This window comes from Oncorhynchus kisutch, linkage group LG4 (assembly GCF_002021735.2).
Source record: "Oncorhynchus kisutch isolate 150728-3 linkage group LG4, Okis_V2, whole genome shotgun sequence".
Lineage (NCBI taxonomy): Eukaryota > Metazoa > Chordata > Actinopteri > Salmoniformes > Salmonidae > Oncorhynchus > Oncorhynchus kisutch.
This window is the reverse complement of record NC_034177.2, coordinates 49,706,264-49,722,723: the sequence shown is the minus strand read 5'-3', so window position 1 is coordinate 49,722,723 and position 16,460 is coordinate 49,706,264. Positions and strand designations below refer to the sequence as shown.

Sequence of the window (16,460 nt, the reverse complement as noted above, 5' to 3'; positions counted from 1 at the left end):
TCCACTGCCGGTTGAATCAATGGATGGACTATCTTTCCACAGACCCTGTCTCTGGCCGTTTGTCTCTGTAGGTGCTGTAGAACCACACTCTTTAGACCCCTTCCTCAGCACCTGAGGGAGAGAGAGAGACAAAGGATTGACAAAAAGGCTTGATCTTTGGGGTTTTAGGCTGGGTTTCTGTATTAGCACTATGTGACATCTGCTGATGTAAAAAGGGCTTTATAAATACATTGGATTTGATCTCTCTCTATTATTATCTCTCTATTATCTACATTTTGAAGCATCTGTATGAGGCATCTGTATGTGCTGCATCTGAGAGAGGGAGTGAAAAGGAGAGATGTTACTCAGGAGGAAGGTGAGACAGGGATTTTGGAATCGTGGTATCTTGGTACTAAACATTCAGACACAGCATCATAACACATAGTTAAAGTATTGGAGGTACAGTAAGTCATATGAAACACAGGATGAAAAGAGGTTTGTTGAGGTTCACTGAGTGACCATGGGGCAGTAAGGCAGTGCATTTCTGTCATCTTCACCTGAGTAGCAGAGGAAGGGGTGATGGTCATCATAGCGCAGCTCCACCCATAGGAAGCCTCACCTGTTGGTTAATGCTCCACAGGGGTTGGAGAAGTCCTTCTTAGGTGGTGTGACTCCCTCCCAGTGTCTGTAGTCCATGTGGTCCCCGGTCATCCAGCACCACCTGTCTGTGATGATGTACCTGTCATAGAATGAATAACAAAAGTCACACACTCATCTCTCCTTGCTTGTGGATTTATTGCCAACATTTCCTAAAAGCCTTCATCAGGGTGTGGCAAATAGGTTCTCATCAAATCTGTAAATACCTGCGAAGGCCCAGCCACAGTGGGGGGGTGAGGGAGGGCAGGTCGCTGCGCCGCAGCAGATCCTCCACTGCTCTCTGTTCATCCTTGCTGCGGACATAGAGCATACCATAGGAATATATTCTAGTCTATGCTGTATAAATAAATCAGTGGAATCCTCAACTTTATGTACTGTAATCCTTTCTACATTTAAGTTCATTTGTCACAGAATTCTACAAGAACTCAGAATGTCATCATCCTTGGAAATAGCATAATCACTAGAATATTACTCCCTGCACACCACTGGAAATGAGTTCAACCTAAAGTGTGATGGTGCAAGGTATCTGACTGTTATTCAATGTGTACATGTTTTTATTGTATCTGTCCCTAGTCAAATACATTAAAGGGATACTATTTTGGTAATGAAGCCCTTTATCTACTTCCCCAGAGTCAGATGAATTTGTGGATACTGTACCATTTTAGGTTCAGTTTGAAAGAAGTTGCTAACTAGAGTTAGCGTAATTGCTAACTAGCGTTAGCGCAATGTCTGGAGATCTATGGTAACTGCTAGCATGCATTTCCAAAGTCATGAAGTATCCCTTTAACACGAATAGAATAAACAGTGTAGGCCAACCAGGTCAAACAATAATCCAAATTGTGAAGACAAGGCAGTATGTCCTGTGTCAGGTATAGCCCCAGAAAGAGGGCATCATGTGCCAAAGATTAAGGCTGGAGCAAGCCAGGGCAAGCAACAGGAGGCAGGCAGAGAAAAGGAAGGAAGGGGCAGGGGAGGACTGGAGACAGTAGAGCACCAAGCTGACCTCAGGGCAGGTAGGGACAGTAAGGGGAAATACTGGCGATGAAATAGACAGAAGAGAGTTGAGACCATGCTCATGCTGACTCTATAACTTTATAATTTCAGGGCTCACACATGTTTTCATTCCATATGCCATGTGCAGATATGTCGTTTGCCATATTGGCAATACAATATGTATTGTTGAGGTCTAAAAGTCAATATATTTTGATTGACAGTTACCTAGGGGGACTGCTTAATTTAAGGTTTGGGCATAATGTCAGTAGTGTGGTTAAGGTTAGGGTTACGATTTGAACGAAGAGAATTGTAGAAAAAGGCGGGGTTTGTGGCCATTTGTGGCTGTGGTACGTTACTCTAGTTATGACCCTCCCTCTGGTTCCCCGCCCTTGGAGGCGTTTTCAAAGCTTGGACTGGAGAAAGTAATGATCGAATATCGGCTCCATCAAAATAGATAACACCATTTTGCCTAACAGAAAGACCACAGGTAATTTTTAAAAAGCCACTATTCATTGTTCTGCTTCTTAGCTAGCTAATGAAAGGAGAGTTCGCGCTTTGATGTTCACTCAGACAGACCTCATTCATTTCGCTCACTGCTGCGTTGTCTGGGCCTGGCTGTGGTGGAGATGAAATAGCTGTTTTTTTTAAATGTCAGGTAACGTTAGACAAGTCTTATTTTGTACACATCCCAGCTTAATGCAATGTCGTAACTTCTATATTTGCTCTACGTTACATCGGTTGGTGAGAAAGCATCGTTGTAAATAGTTAACGTGGTTGTTGGGTTTTGGTGGTGTTGACAGGTCCAGCTAGCAGTTACTAGCTAACGTTACGGTTACTAGCCAGGTTAGCTTGACGCTGTCAGCTGCAGCTTGCAACGGCATCAGTTTTAGCAAGCTGACTGCGTTGACGTTTAAGACGTGTGCCACACATTTGTATCGTTATTTGATTCCAACCAAATCTAGTTTCATAACTAACAGTTTTTTTTCTCTCTCGAAATATTAGCGCGCTAACTAGTTGCGAGCGGGGCTCTGCCAGCAATGTTCATCATGTTACTGTAACTAGCAACCTAACGTTAGGTTGTAATGTAGCTCGCTAGTTCATTCTGCCCAGCCAAGATACTGAACTCGTCCCAGCCAGTCACACATACGTTTCAAGTTGTATTCGGTCGTATGTACAGGATACAACGACATTCGTACTTGCATGCTCCCTTTCGACAATGCAACAACAATCAAATATAATACAATATAAAAATAGGAACAAGTGAATGGAAGTAGAATAAACATTTTTGTATAATACAGGAAGGCACAATTTGTAGTACAATATTTAAGCTAACGCTAGACATGTATCGACGAAAGGGGGGAATTGGGGGCCAAGTATTTACATTGTGTGGGTGTGGGGAGTCGGTGCAGGTGGTCAGTCCAGCAGCTTGATGGCTTGTAGATATAAACTGTCTCTGAGCCTGTTGGTATCAGACCTCATGCTCAGATGCGTCTGCCAGACGGTAAGGGAGTGAACTGGGGTGTGGGGTCCTTTTGATTATGCTGCAGGACTTCCTCAGGCACCGTTTCAAGTAGCTGTTCTGGATGGGTGGGAACACAGCCCCCAGTAATGTACTTGATGTAGCTTGCCAGAATCTGTTGCCATGCTTTTTGGCAAATCTTTACATATCGCTCAGCTATTTGCAAGTAGTTAATTTGCCTAGCTAGATAGATGGATAGCTAACATGTTGAGGAATACCGTTACACATGACATGATAGTGGTACCGGTAAATGTAATTTCTGAAAGCTGTTTACCCCAACGTGCATTGGTCAATATGAAATCTGACGGGCATTAGGAGGGAATGACATGCTTGTCCGTTCAAATAGAGCTGTAGCACCTAGTACGGCCGTTTTTAACTACTTAACTAGCTGGCTATATTGTAACGGCAAGTTTTGTCTTCAGTTCTCCACCCACAGTGCATTCGACAAGCTAATTGTTTAACTGAATTATGTCGGCACTCTCCACACAAGTGTTATTGGTGCAGGCCAGAGCATCTCACACTGATGCTTTTGTGAGTGCCTTGTTGTTTTCTAAATTCACTATTGGAATGATCTTCTCAATCTTTTGATGCATGCATAGTAGGTTATGTGTCTTGGATGAAAGGAAGTGAAATACACATTTAATTGAATCGGAAATGTACAGTGCCTTCATAAAGTATTCGCACCCCTTGACTTTTTCCGTATTTTGTTCTTACAGCCTGAACTTAAAATGGAGATTTTGTCACTGGTCTACACACAATAGGCCATATGTTTTTCAACATTTTTACAAATGAAAAGCTGAAATGTCTTAAGTATTCAACCCCTTTGTTATGGCAAGCCTAAATAAGTTCAGGGGTAAAAATCTGCTTTACAAATCACATAAGTTGCACGGACTCACTCAGTGTGCAGTAATATTTGAATTCAGGCTTTTAACAACAAAATGTGGAATAAGTCAAGGGGTATGACTACTTCCTGAAGGCATTGTATGTTATGACTGTACTATTGACATACCAGCACTCATTCCAACTGGATGTTCTGAGAATGGATAGCAAAACTGGTGACTCCCACTTTGTTTTGATATTGTTGTTACAGTTGAATTTGTAAGGCGAAAACAGAGGTCATCATGGGTGATGACAGTGAGTGGATGAAGTTGCCCATCGACCAGAAGTGTGAACACAAGGTGATTACCCCTTACACACACACACACACACACACACACACTGAAGACAAATCTGACTTTCCACAGTGTTGAATCCTAGCTGGATGTGTTTCAGCAGCTGTGGTTTTGTTTCAGAAAATGTTATCCAATAGCACACCCTGAACTCGCATTATAAGCCAGTGTTTTCCATTAGTGCCAGCCGTCGGCTAATCAGCCGGTTACCTTTTCCACTTCCTATTAACAAGGCTACTTTTCATTTAAAAGTTTAAATTGGCTAGTCCCTCGAGCCCTCTCCCACTAGAATGAATGACATGCAGTTTCTAGCAATCTATTGATAGGATAGGCGCCTATTATACACAAAGCGAGCGACGACGGAAGCGCCGTCTGTCCCATCCCCTGTATAATTTGTGTGCGCTGTGGTTGGTTGCAGTTGAATTTCTTTACATGGAGGAGGGAGAGAGCATGATGCTCGTGGGTTTGTACAGCCCATGTAATGTAAGTTGTAACAATGAGTTGAAATCCACTTAGCCTAATTATTATTTTCTGCAACAATGCATTTTCTTTCGCGTCTTTCACATAGCCAGCGACACAGAGTCGTGACGCATAAACTATTTACTGTGCTTTATTGGACAACTGAAAAGCAAGTGTTGACTTGTTATAAAAGGTGTCGAACCGACTGAATAAAGTCGATGTCCTATATCCCTTTGCCATTCATAAATCATGCAGCGTGGTTATGTACATGGTATCGCATCGGGACAACTAAACCAAAGGTTTTCCTTTCCTAGGATGTCCGGGCTTGCCAGACAGTGGCGCTAAAGTGAGTGACTCTGGTCTCATCAGTCAGTGTAGCCTATCGCATAGGTGAGGGAGCCATTAATTTGGCTCCCTAATTTGCATGGTTCGTATGAAACATGTTGAGTTTTTTTTTATTTTGTGTCGGGTATAATACTTAAGACTGACGTAAGCCTTTGATGTTTTCCGTTGAACCCTTTTAATTTATTTTTCAAGATATTGTGGGCTATTTACTTAATTTTTCTATTCTAAGAAAATACATCATTTGAAAAAGAAACGTGGCAATGCATATTTTGCAGTAAAACGAAATAAGACTTTAATCTCGAATACAGGTTAAATATGAAATGTTTCATATTCTTATACTTAGAAAATAGCCCTTATCATATAGACCTAGACAAAATCCAGAACTACTACCAATGCACTGAATTCATACATTTTCAGTCATTTAAATTGTCATGTCTTTCTACACAATACATTTTTCCGATCTTGGAGGTAAACTCTATAAAGTAGCCAATTCAATCATTTCGCACTACTGGCCCGGGGGTGCCTGGCTGGCAAATGTTTGTCTTTGGTGGCTACTCTGTGTACTTGTGAAAAACACTGGTAAGCTCATTTAAGGAGCAGCTTTTCTTGAACACCGTTTCCCCCACAAAAACAGCTCATTTGGACTACGTTTCCCACAGCAAAGAGCTAGACTGAAGACTACTCAATGGATTTTCCAAAAGGATAGCCTAACATGCAGTGAAGCTTATGATTTTAAAGTTTCCTATCCCTGTCTTCAGTCTCTCTCAAATGATTTACACTCACTGACTGCTTCAATCACAATGGAAGATATGCTAGGCCAAACAACTGCCCTCTGTACGTAACATCAAAAGAAGGCCCATTATAAATTTGTTTCTTACTCTGGCTGTACAACTAGAATCTGGGTCACATCAAATCCCTTAGTTATGAACTAAAATGTACAATGACTCCCTCTCATCACAAGGCTCACTATTCTCCTGCTTCATCCCAACCAAGGTATGGAAAGCCAGACTAAATGGCTATGAAGAAGCCCTGAAGCTCTTCAAGAGGATAGAGGATGAGAAGAGCCCAGAATGGGGCAAATACCTGGGCCTGCTTAAGAAGTTTGTGACAGACTCAAACGCAGTGGCCCAGCTTAAGGGCCTTGAGGCAGCACTTGCCTACATCGAGAATGCTCATGTGGCTGGCAAGTAAGTATTAGACCTAGATCTCATCTGACGACACAAACTGAACTTTGTGAATACAAGAAGATGTAATAGTAACTCATTGCCTAGATCTTTAGGCTAGTTGAAAATAAGTCATGAAAAGGCCTAACTCATAGCCTTGGTTAACAGGTTAGGTGAATGCATACAATTGTAATACAAGAGACTCATTGTAATTAGATGGATTAATACATCTACATCTCCCAATGAAAGCTTTGTCTGTTTTAAGTGCTGCTCTCTGTGTGAAACTGGGCTAGTTGTGGAAGCTCCAGTGAGCTGCAACGCCGTCAGGATACATTTTAAGCCTGCCTGATATTTATTTATGGAAAGAGACAGTCTGACATCAGAGCTGTATATTGTGTGCAGCCTATCAAGCAAGGATTACACTATTGAATGACTAGTAGGGACTTTGAGTCTATCTCAGAGTTGACACTTCAAGATTCCACCCGGATGATGTCTACTATGTGGTGATTAGTCTAGGTTGATATTTGCACGTTGTACAAGATATCAAAGCCTAACCTATATTTGAAGTCAAACAAAAAGCTCTTTTTTTTTTTACGTGTGTGAACATGCTGGAATTAGACTACCCGGTAGTGAATGAGAGAAGACGGCCGCGAGCATCAACGGGGTTATGCGTTTCAAATTGGAAAGCAAGTCTATTTTCCTCGTGTCTATCCGAAGCAATGCTGGTAAAGTGAGCGGATAAAAAGTCTGTAGTTGTGACATGTATAGTTAAAACGCGTCTATTTAGTGTTTGTGTAGATGCCAGTGCCAATAATACATATTTGAAAACAATAACTTTATGCCTGCCTTTGTTGATTTCGAGCACAGGCATATAGCCTACGTCTGGGGAACTCCGTTCAAGAGAGAATACTGTTATGTGGAAAGAACGAGACTAGCGGAAAAAAAAATAAACGGCTAGGTTGTATTAGCTATAACTCTCCTCACGTTTGTGAGCTAACATAACAGAAGGCAGGTACAGTGGCTCCCGTAGGACATATAAGGTGAGTCAAAAGGAACACGCAACAATAATTCGTAAGGGCTACGTAGCAAACTTATCATTCAACTGTTTATTATGGACTGTTAATGACAATTAAGTTGGTATACGCTACGCAGTGTCTGTGAATTGATCATCTACTCTCGCACGGACATTTTGACGGTATCTTTCTGTGTGGTTTCGGCTTAAGTGTTTTGCATGTGTTCCAGAACATCAGGAGAGGTGGTGTCGGGAGTGGTCAGTAAAGTGTTCAACCAGCCTAAAGCTCGGGCCAAAGAGCTGGGCTCAGACATCTGCCTCATGTACATGGAGATTGAGAGGGCTGAGGTGGTTCAGGACGAGCTCATCAAAGGCCTCGATAACAAAAACCCCAAGATTGTTGTCACCTGTATTGAAACTTTAAGGAAAGCACTTAGGTGAGTTTTTCTACTTCATAGTTTTCCTAAAGATTTCTCCAACCAATTAATTCAGCCACTTTTTTACCATAGCTATTATGTCATTACATAGGCCTAAATCCTGAAATGTAACACTTTTTTTTCCAATTTCCAGTGAGTTTGGCTCCAAAATTATTACTCTGAAGCCAGTGGTGAAAGTCTTGCCCAAACAGTTTGAGTCGAGAGAAAAGGCAGTTCGAGATGAGGCCAAACTACTAGCAGTAGAGATCTATAAATGGATCCGGGATGCTCTTCGACCTCCTCTCCAGGGCATCAACTCTGTTCAGGTGAGATGAGGCTTCTGAAAAAGTTGATACAGAGGCTCTTTTTCAGTTCATCTTTCCTCGATTTCTTACATCCTCGCTACCTTCTCAAAACACATAGGATAAGTAGGTCTGAGGGGAGGGACTTTGGATCTTCTTCAATAATAGGATTGATGCATGGAATCTTCAAAAGACCAATTGAGATGCAGCCAGAGTTTGCTTATGCTCATATGCAACATGGGTCTCTGTAAATGCTGGAACAACTGATGAGTGGGATGTCTAACAGCGGTCTTTCCTCTTCTTTCTTTCACAGTTGAAGGAACTGGAGGAAGAGTGGGTGAAGCTGCCGACTGCAGCCCCCAAACAGAGCCGCTTCCTCCGCTCACAGCAGGCCCTCAAGGCCAAGTTTGAACAGCAGCAGGCAGCTGGAGGAGACGAGGCGGATGGTATACTTTATCGGATTTAGCCTATAGTTTTGAAGTTCACATTTTAAGGCACTTTACCTATTTTCTTCCCCCCCCCTAGCCTGGATGGTAGTCTTTGCGCTGTCTTATGGAACTCCTTAAGGAGTTGTTGACGAGATGGCACCAACAGATCTGTGACTAGGCTTCTCCTCAGCAGCTTAATTCCATTTGTGAAACAATTGATCTTCGTCAATGGTTTTTTTTTTTTGAATTTGCGCAACGCTTTATGTCTTTGTGGAAGATGCATGTAAATGTGCCATGTTATCTTGTTGATGGAAACTGGTCTTGTGAAAAACCTTTGCTGAAGCGTCGTCATCACAAAGTCTTAAGCATACAGTACCAGTCAAAAGTTTGGACACAAGGATTTTTCTTTATTTTTACTATTTTCTACATTCTAGAATAATGGTGAAGACATCAAAACTATGAAATAACAACACATGGAATCATGTAGTAACCAAAAAAGTGTTAAAAGTGTTACCTTGTCGCAACACAAGGGATTAGCTCAAACGCATTAGGAGGGAAAGAAATTCCACAAATGAACTTTTAAGAATGCACACCTGTTAGTTGAAATGCATTCCAGGTGACTACCTCATGAAGCTGGTTATGTTATTTCATAGTTTTGATGTCTTCGCTAATATTCTACAATGTAGAAAATAGTAAAAAATAAAGAAAAACCCTTGAATGAGTAGGTGTGTCCAAACGTTTGACTGGTACTGTATAGTCTTGTTTTTTTTCTATAATCATGTTGATGATGAGATGGGTAGGCCGGCCTACATTATCTAATTGAAGGTCTAACACTGTAAACTCTCTCTTTCAGGAGATAAGGATGATGAACCTGCACCTCAGGTAGACCCTTACGAGCTGCTGGAAGCAGTGGAGATCCTCTCGAAACTACCTAAAGACTTCTACGACAAAATTGTACGTTTGGGCACCACTCTTTTAAGGGACATGACCCTTAAACTAAAAAGGCCTTAAGTGTATCTATTGAATTAATATATTGCTAAACATGTGTAGTATTATTTTTTGAAAGTAAAAGTTGAGCTATTATCTGTTTCTTGTATTGTGTGGAATCCATGTCATAAGGCAAACCATCTATCATCATATCTGTCCTTAGGAGGCCAAAAAATGGCAGGAGAGGAAAGAGGCCCTGGAAGCAGTGGAGACCTTGGCTAAAAACCCTAAATTGGAGAATGGGGACTTTGGTGACTTAGTCAGAGCACTAAGAAAGGTACTGTAACATTTATGCTTCATGGGAACACCACTAATGGGGATACCGGGTAATGGAATGTGTCTCCAGGAAGTAGGACAATGATAAACGTCCTGTAAAGAATGATTTCTTGTTTCTCAGGTTATTGGTAAAGATGCAAATGTTATGTTGGTGACCCTAGCTGCCAAATGTGTGGCTGGACTAGCAGCTGGGCTTCGGAAGAAGTTTGGAACGTACGCAGGACATGTAAGTTACCTTCAAGGCAGTGGTATAGAATTGTGTTCACAACAGTTATGCTAAGCCAAGAGCAGTGAATGTGGGAGCTGATGCATGAACAAGCTGAGTGGGTTAACAGTAGGGAGCAGTGGCAACATGTCCTTGTACATCCTGATTTACTGTGCCAGAAACACTGTGCTTATATTATGCTCTGTGTTTCAAGGTGGTGCCAACAATTTTAGAAAAGTTTAAAGAGAAGAAACCCCAAGTGGTCCAGGCCCTGCAAGAGGCTATTGATGCAATCTTCCTTACTGTGAGTGAACTGTACTATGTGGATTCACTGGTAATAGTTTGGGCTTTGTTGCTATGTGATTCATATCAAGCTGATTTTGTGAGATCTGGAATGTCGGTACTGTTTTCAGATATTCTTTGACTTGGTCAAGGGACTGCCTATATTTTCTGGGCCTAACATTAATATTTTCCATGTCTTCTTATTGTTTTGCAGACAACTCTCCAGAATATTAGTGAGGATGTGTTGGGTGTGATGGACAACAAGAACCCTTCCATCAAACAGCAGGCCTCTCTGTTCCTGGCCAGAAGCTTCCGCCACTGCACCCAAGCCACGTTGCCAAAGAGCATGCTCAAAGCTTTCTGTCCTGCATTTCTCAAGGTTCCCGAAAACATTTCATATTCATAAATGGGCAACAGGCTGGTTTCCCAGACACAGATTAAGCCTAGCCCCCTAGACTAAAAAAAGCATGCTTAGTTGAGAATCTGGATTGAAAGTACTTTTTAGTCCAGGACTAGGCTTCATCTGTGCCTGGGGAAAACGTCCCTCTGTGTTCACAAGTGCTAATGTTTTGTCTGCCATTTTGTGAATGCGTGTGGAATTATACTCCTACTTCCCCATCTCTTGATTAACCCTCTCAGCAAGTGAATGATTCGGCCCCAGAGGTGAGAGACGCTGCGTATGAAGCTTTGGGGACAGCCATGAAGGTGGTGGGGGAGAAGGCTGTCAACCCATTCCTGGCTGATCTGGACAAACTCAAGCTTGACAAGGTGAGGATTGCTATCAGTATATCTTATCATTAATATCAGTGTGTTAGTCTATCGTCAATATACAGCATTACCTTATCGTTGGTATCAGTCGATCTTGTGTGCCGTGTTATATTGTGTATCCTGTGTAAAACTAGTTTATCTCTTGAAACTAAAGGTGATCTAATGCCAATGTAGATGAGTTCTTTATCGGATACAGGGTTGTATTATTATGAGTAAATGAGAATGTATACTTTAAAGTTGACCCATTTGGAAGAGTAGACAACAAATGAAATGACCTGACCATCCATCTCTAAATGAACAGATTAAAGAAAGTGCCGATAAAGTGGAGCTGCCTGGAAAGAAAGGTGGTGGTGTTGGGGCAGAGAAGAAGGCACCTGCTGCAAAGGCAGCACCGCCTGCTGTGGCTCCAGCTAGATCCTCTGGACCGCCCAAGAAGGCCCCAGCAGCTAAGGTTTGATTGATTTAATTGATTTGGCAGTTAAAATGCATATTAAAGCCACTTCCGCCTGAGACGAGGTGCCCAGGCTGTCAGTCTTATTCACCAGGCTCGCTGCACTGTCCCCGATGACAAACTGTAACCATTGTAGGCGTATGTAAAGAAACTACTAAAAATTTGTATTTGTGTTCGTTATTTTGCAGTTGGGTGGACCTCCTAAGAAAGGGAAACCTGCCTCCGCTCCGAGTGCGAAAGGAAAGAAATGTCCTGAAACGAAGGAATTTGTAGAGACCGAGCTATCAGTGAGTCGACTGTTTAAGAGGACTGCTATGTGCAGCGTTTTAACCGTAGGAATACTCATGCTTTATGGGTCTGATTTGAATGAGCGAACCAGTTTTTTGTGCAGTGAACTCTTTAATCTCCCTTCTGTTTGTGTCCACTAGATTGAGGTGTGTGAGGAGAGGTCCGCCGCGGTGCTCCCTGCCTCCTGCATGCAGCTGCTGGACTCTGCTAACTGGAAGGAGAGACTGGCCAGCATGGAGGAGTTTCAGAAGGTGACTAGTTTTGACTGTATAATCTGACTTCTTTAGTATTGTCTTACTCGTATCTCATTAAATGGAACCCGTTTGTGTTCTATTTAATTCTGTGGTCTTGCTCGTATTGCGAACCTGTAAATAGATTCATTAGTGGAGTTAGGTACTTTTATGTTAAATTCTTGTCACATGATTGTCATCAGGCTGTGGAGCAGATGGACAAGAGTGAGATGCCTTGCCAGGCTCTGGTTAGGATGCTTGCCAAGAAACCAGGCTGGAAAGAGACCAACTTCCAGGTACATCATACCAAAGTTTTAAAACACTTACTGCAACAACAAGCTCTAAAATGGATGCATAGATACAAATGTTAATTATATCACCTGAGTTTTTTTTTTTTTTACGGCTTAGACCTATGCATTGGACCTTCTATTTGTCCAGTGCCTGTCATTATTGTGGATTGTGTAAAATAAAAAAACTATTTTCACTAGATGGATCCACCTTGCTCTGTCGTCACAACTGACTTTTGGTTCTGGGGTTGGGTCATGGTTCAGGTGATGCAGATGAAGCTTCACATTGTGGGTCTGATAGCCCAGAAGGGATCATTCTCCAAGACGTCAGCCTTCGTGGTGTTGGACGGCCTGGTGGATAAAATAGGAGACGTGAAGTGTGGCGGCAAAGCCAAGGAGGGCCTGACTGCTACTGCTGAAGCCTGCTCCCTACCCTGGACTGCTGAACAGGTCTGTTGTCTTTCTGACGACATTTCTAATTGACACTGTGGTTCTGCTATTCCATTTTTTTCCTCCTGTGTCTTTGAATTAAACACAGGTAAGAAATATCAGTTGTTCACAAGCGTTCTTCATCCCTCAGGTGGTTTCCATGGTTTTTGCACAGAAGAATCCTAAAAATCAAGCTGAAACCCTCAACTGGTTAGCTAATGCCATGAAGGAATTTGGATTTGCTGGGTAAGTGTCTTACTTCCCATTATTGTCGGTGTATTCATTCACCAATGACCATATCAAAGCATTCGGTGTCCTATGATAAGATGTTCTAATTCACGCAACCATCATGGTAACACAAGTCTGCCAGTATAATGCTTTATAACTTGTTCTAAATATGTATGATAATGTGCATGTTTATCCCCTGCAGCATCAATGTGAAGGGTTTCATTAACAACGTCAAGACGGCGTTGGGAGCGACCAACCCTGCGGTGCGGACCGCAGCCATCACCCTCCTAGGAGTCATGTACCTGTACATGGGAGCTCCTCTGCGCATGTTCTTCGAGGATGAGAAACCTGCCCTGCTGAAACAGATAGACGATGAGTTTGAAAAGGTAAGAAAAACATGGGTGAGGAATAGGTTGATTTTGAAGAACCCGGCAATATGGCCGTATCTAATATGTGTAGTATGTATACAATTGTGTATTTGTATTTTCTAATGAATGGCCTCTCTGGCTCTCTTTTTGAAATCGCTAGCTACAGGTTGATTTCATCTGCTATCTTTCCGCTCTACATAAGATTGTCAGGAAGGCATATAAGAAATGTATATATTGTATGTACATGTATATATTTTCAATGGGACTGATGAAATTGCTGCTTCAGATGCAAGGCCAGTCTCCTCCAACTGCGTTCAGAGGAGCAAGGAAAGGAGGAGCGGAGGAGGATGGAGAGGAGGCAGACGAGCAGGAGGAGGATGGGGGAGGAGCACCTGACGTCATGGATCTGCTACCTAGAACCGACATCAGGTTTGACTTTACGCTCATACCCTTTTTCACACTACCTTGTCGGTGCTGTTCCGTATTTTCAGCAACTATGATGGATGCGTAATCAGGCCAGCTCTGTTCAGCTCAGTAGTGTGAAGAAACCCTGTACTACTTTGGCTATTTAGATGTTTTTTCCCGCTCTGTTTCCACCTCATTAATCCACTCCATTCTTCCGTCCTGTGCAGTGATAAGATCACACAAGACATAGTGGATAAGGTAGGTGACAAGAATTGGAAGATTCGTAAGGAGGGTCTGGACGAGGTGGCAGCGGTCATCTCTGAGGCCAAGTTTATCCAGCCCAGCATCGGAGAGCTACCCATGGCACTGAAGGGACGCCTCAACGACTCCAACAAGATCCTGGTAAGAAGTGTGCTGGGCTCTGACTGAAGAGCTACCTGTCTTTTTTTTTTTTAAATTTTATTTTAATTTTTTCAGTTTCAAATTCAATATAAAGCATGATGAAGACGTGGATTGTTTTAAAGGCAGTTATTTTACGACAAAGTCTTCAAATATTTTGCCAGGCACTCTAGTATGTTAAGTCTAAAGTATATTTTCTTCTGTCTGATAGTAGAATGTTATATGATTATTGTAGCTTTTTCTGACACCAAAGTATCTCTTCTCTCCCCAGGTCCAGCAAACCCTGACCATTCTTCAGCAGATCGCCGTAGCGATGGGCCCAGCTCTGAAGCAACATGTCAAGAACCTGGGCATGCCCATCATCACTGTACTGGGAGACGGCAAGGTAAAGACTATCATACTCTGACATGCATGCACAAAGGCATAGGTAGTTATTATGATTAGTGTGATAGAGAATATTATACTGTACGCATAGTACACACATATGATGAGCATAACAATCTCGTACAAGTGATAGACTGAATGACTGTTTGTTGTTCTCAGTATCAGTTGTCACTCAGTATTGTATTGAGTGAATAATTGGTGTTGACTGACTCTGTGTAACCCCCTCTTCCCTGTAGACCAACGTGCGTGCTGCTGCCATGACAACCCTGCAGGCCTGGGTAGAACAGACCGGCATGAAGGACTGGCTGGAGGGAGAGGACCTGTCTGAAGAGCTCAAGAGAGAGAACCCCTTCCTTAGGCAGGAGGTATAAACACAGCCCATCTCTTAAAGCCTGCCTCTTGTAGCTGGCAGTAATGTGTAATAAGGATGTGGTTAGGTGCTGGTATTGTGTGGAATCTGAGCACAAGGTTGAAACATTGGGGGCATCTGGAATGGGAAGCGTAATACCTCCCAACCATGTTTGATGGCCATGTACGTTTAGAATCTCCCCCCGGCACAGCCAGAAGAGGACTGGCCACCCCTTAGAGCCTGGTTCCTCTAGGTTTCTGCCTTTCTAGGGAGTTTTTCCCTCGCCACTGTGCTTCTGCATTGCTTGCTGTTTGGGGTTTTAGGCTGTGTCTCTGTATAAGGACTTTGTGACATCCGCTGACGTAAAAAGGGCTTTATAAATGCATTTGATTGAGAAAGACCCCTATAACATGCCCCCCCCCCCAGGTGCTGGGCTGGCTGGCAGAGAAGCTCCCCGCCATGCGTACGGTGCCCTCTGACCTGATGCTGTGTGTGCCCTACCTGTACTCCTGTCTGGAGGACCGCAACGGAGATGTGAGGAAGAAGGCCCAGGACGCCCTGCCCATCTTTATGATGCACCTGGGCTACGAGAAGATGTTAAAGGCCACTGGCAAACTCAAGGTACGCCCTGCCACGGAGGAGATGACTTGGACAGGCTAAATGTAAAGATATAAAAGATGACTGAATGAGTACTTGATAGTGGAGTGAAAGAAAGTGAAATGGAGCTGGATTCCCAGGCTAGAGAACATTGTCTTAATTTTCGGAAACCAATGGGCTTGTATTGTTGTTCTGTCGTGACTCTGTGTCCCACTCTCCCTGCAGCCCTCCTCCAAGGAGCCTGTGTCTGCCCTGCTGGAGAAGGCCCGGGCAGTGATGCCAGCCAAGCTCGCTCCACCTCCTGGCAAAGCTGGCGCAGCCAAGTCTGTCAGTGGCGGTGCCCCTGCTGCAAAGTCAGGTTGGCTTCCTTCTCAGTTACTGTCTGAATGATGGGTGATCAAATTGTACTTGTCACATGCGCCGAATACACAAATGGTCGCTCCCATTTGATTAATTGTTCAGCAGTCTTCTAAGCCGTAAGTAAGACTGCTGAACAATTAGTCAAATGGTCACCCGGACTATTTACATTGAACCCCCGCCCCCCTCGACTAACCTGTACCCCGCACTTTGACTTGGTTTGAGTTTGAGTTAGAGTTTATTTTTATTTTTACAGGGACAGTGCACATTAATCAACATTTCAGTAAAAGTGCCGGTTTTAGCCAACCGGCTAATTTTCAACCGCAGTCCCTGGGCAGGTTATTAAAAACAATTACAATATAGACAATAGCAACATAGAACAAGCAAGACATAGCAACATAGGACAAGCAAGACACAGCATACAGACAGAGCAACATAGGACAAGCAAGACGTAGCATACAGACAGAGCAGCATAAAACAAAAAGCAGCAAGACAAAATTCATAAAAGCAACAAAGTGTTTCCACACCTCACAAGCTACAGACAACAGACAACATGGAGTGGCAACACACAGCTAGGGACCATGTTCACAAATCTGATTGACCTTTAGCCATGTCTTCAAGCATTTTGTGAAAGTGTGATATGTGGTGCAGTTATGTGTGTCTGATGGCAGTGTATTCCAGACATGGGAAGCTCTCACAGAGAATGCAGATTTACTAAAGGTGCTTTT

At 43.0% G+C, this 16,460-nt stretch overlaps 1 protein-coding gene across 3 annotated transcripts in view; it reads left to right on the top strand.

The window, feature by feature from the left end:
* Window positions 1–1,993: 1,993 nt before the first annotated feature.
* LOC109889639 (cytoskeleton-associated protein 5-like) overlaps window positions 1,994–16,460 on the top strand; it is a 40,670-nt gene continuing 26,203 nt past the window's right edge. For 2 of the 3 annotated variants that reach the window (XM_031823146.1, XM_020481212.2), the window contains exons 1-25: window positions 1,994–2,116; window positions 4,239–4,326; window positions 6,115–6,308; window positions 7,527–7,733; window positions 7,867–8,038; window positions 8,328–8,460; window positions 9,296–9,396; window positions 9,593–9,706; window positions 9,827–9,931; window positions 10,125–10,214; window positions 10,407–10,571; window positions 10,832–10,960; window positions 11,262–11,411; window positions 11,600–11,698; window positions 11,840–11,950; window positions 12,133–12,225; window positions 12,481–12,666; window positions 12,797–12,891; window positions 13,076–13,259; window positions 13,528–13,670; window positions 13,874–14,048; window positions 14,317–14,430; window positions 14,666–14,794; window positions 15,205–15,399; window positions 15,601–15,733. In XM_031823146.1, the coding sequence (XP_031679006.1) occupies window positions 4,270–4,326; window positions 6,115–6,308; window positions 7,527–7,733; window positions 7,867–8,038; window positions 8,328–8,460; window positions 9,296–9,396; window positions 9,593–9,706; window positions 9,827–9,931; window positions 10,125–10,214; window positions 10,407–10,571; window positions 10,832–10,960; window positions 11,262–11,411; window positions 11,600–11,698; window positions 11,840–11,950; window positions 12,133–12,225; window positions 12,481–12,666; window positions 12,797–12,891; window positions 13,076–13,259; window positions 13,528–13,670; window positions 13,874–14,048; window positions 14,317–14,430; window positions 14,666–14,794; window positions 15,205–15,399; window positions 15,601–15,733 (3,274 nt within the window). In that variant the 5' untranslated portion in view covers window positions 1,994–2,116; window positions 4,239–4,269. Of the gene's footprint in view, window positions 2,117–2,262; window positions 2,285–4,238; window positions 4,327–6,114; window positions 6,309–7,526; window positions 7,734–7,866; window positions 8,039–8,327; window positions 8,461–9,295; window positions 9,397–9,592; window positions 9,707–9,826; window positions 9,932–10,124; window positions 10,215–10,406; window positions 10,572–10,831; window positions 10,961–11,261; window positions 11,412–11,599; window positions 11,699–11,839; window positions 11,951–12,132; window positions 12,226–12,480; window positions 12,667–12,796; window positions 12,892–13,075; window positions 13,260–13,527; window positions 13,671–13,873; window positions 14,049–14,316; window positions 14,431–14,665; window positions 14,795–15,204; window positions 15,400–15,600; window positions 15,734–16,460 lie in introns of those variants that run through there. The other variant, XM_031823145.1, reaches the window with a different exon arrangement.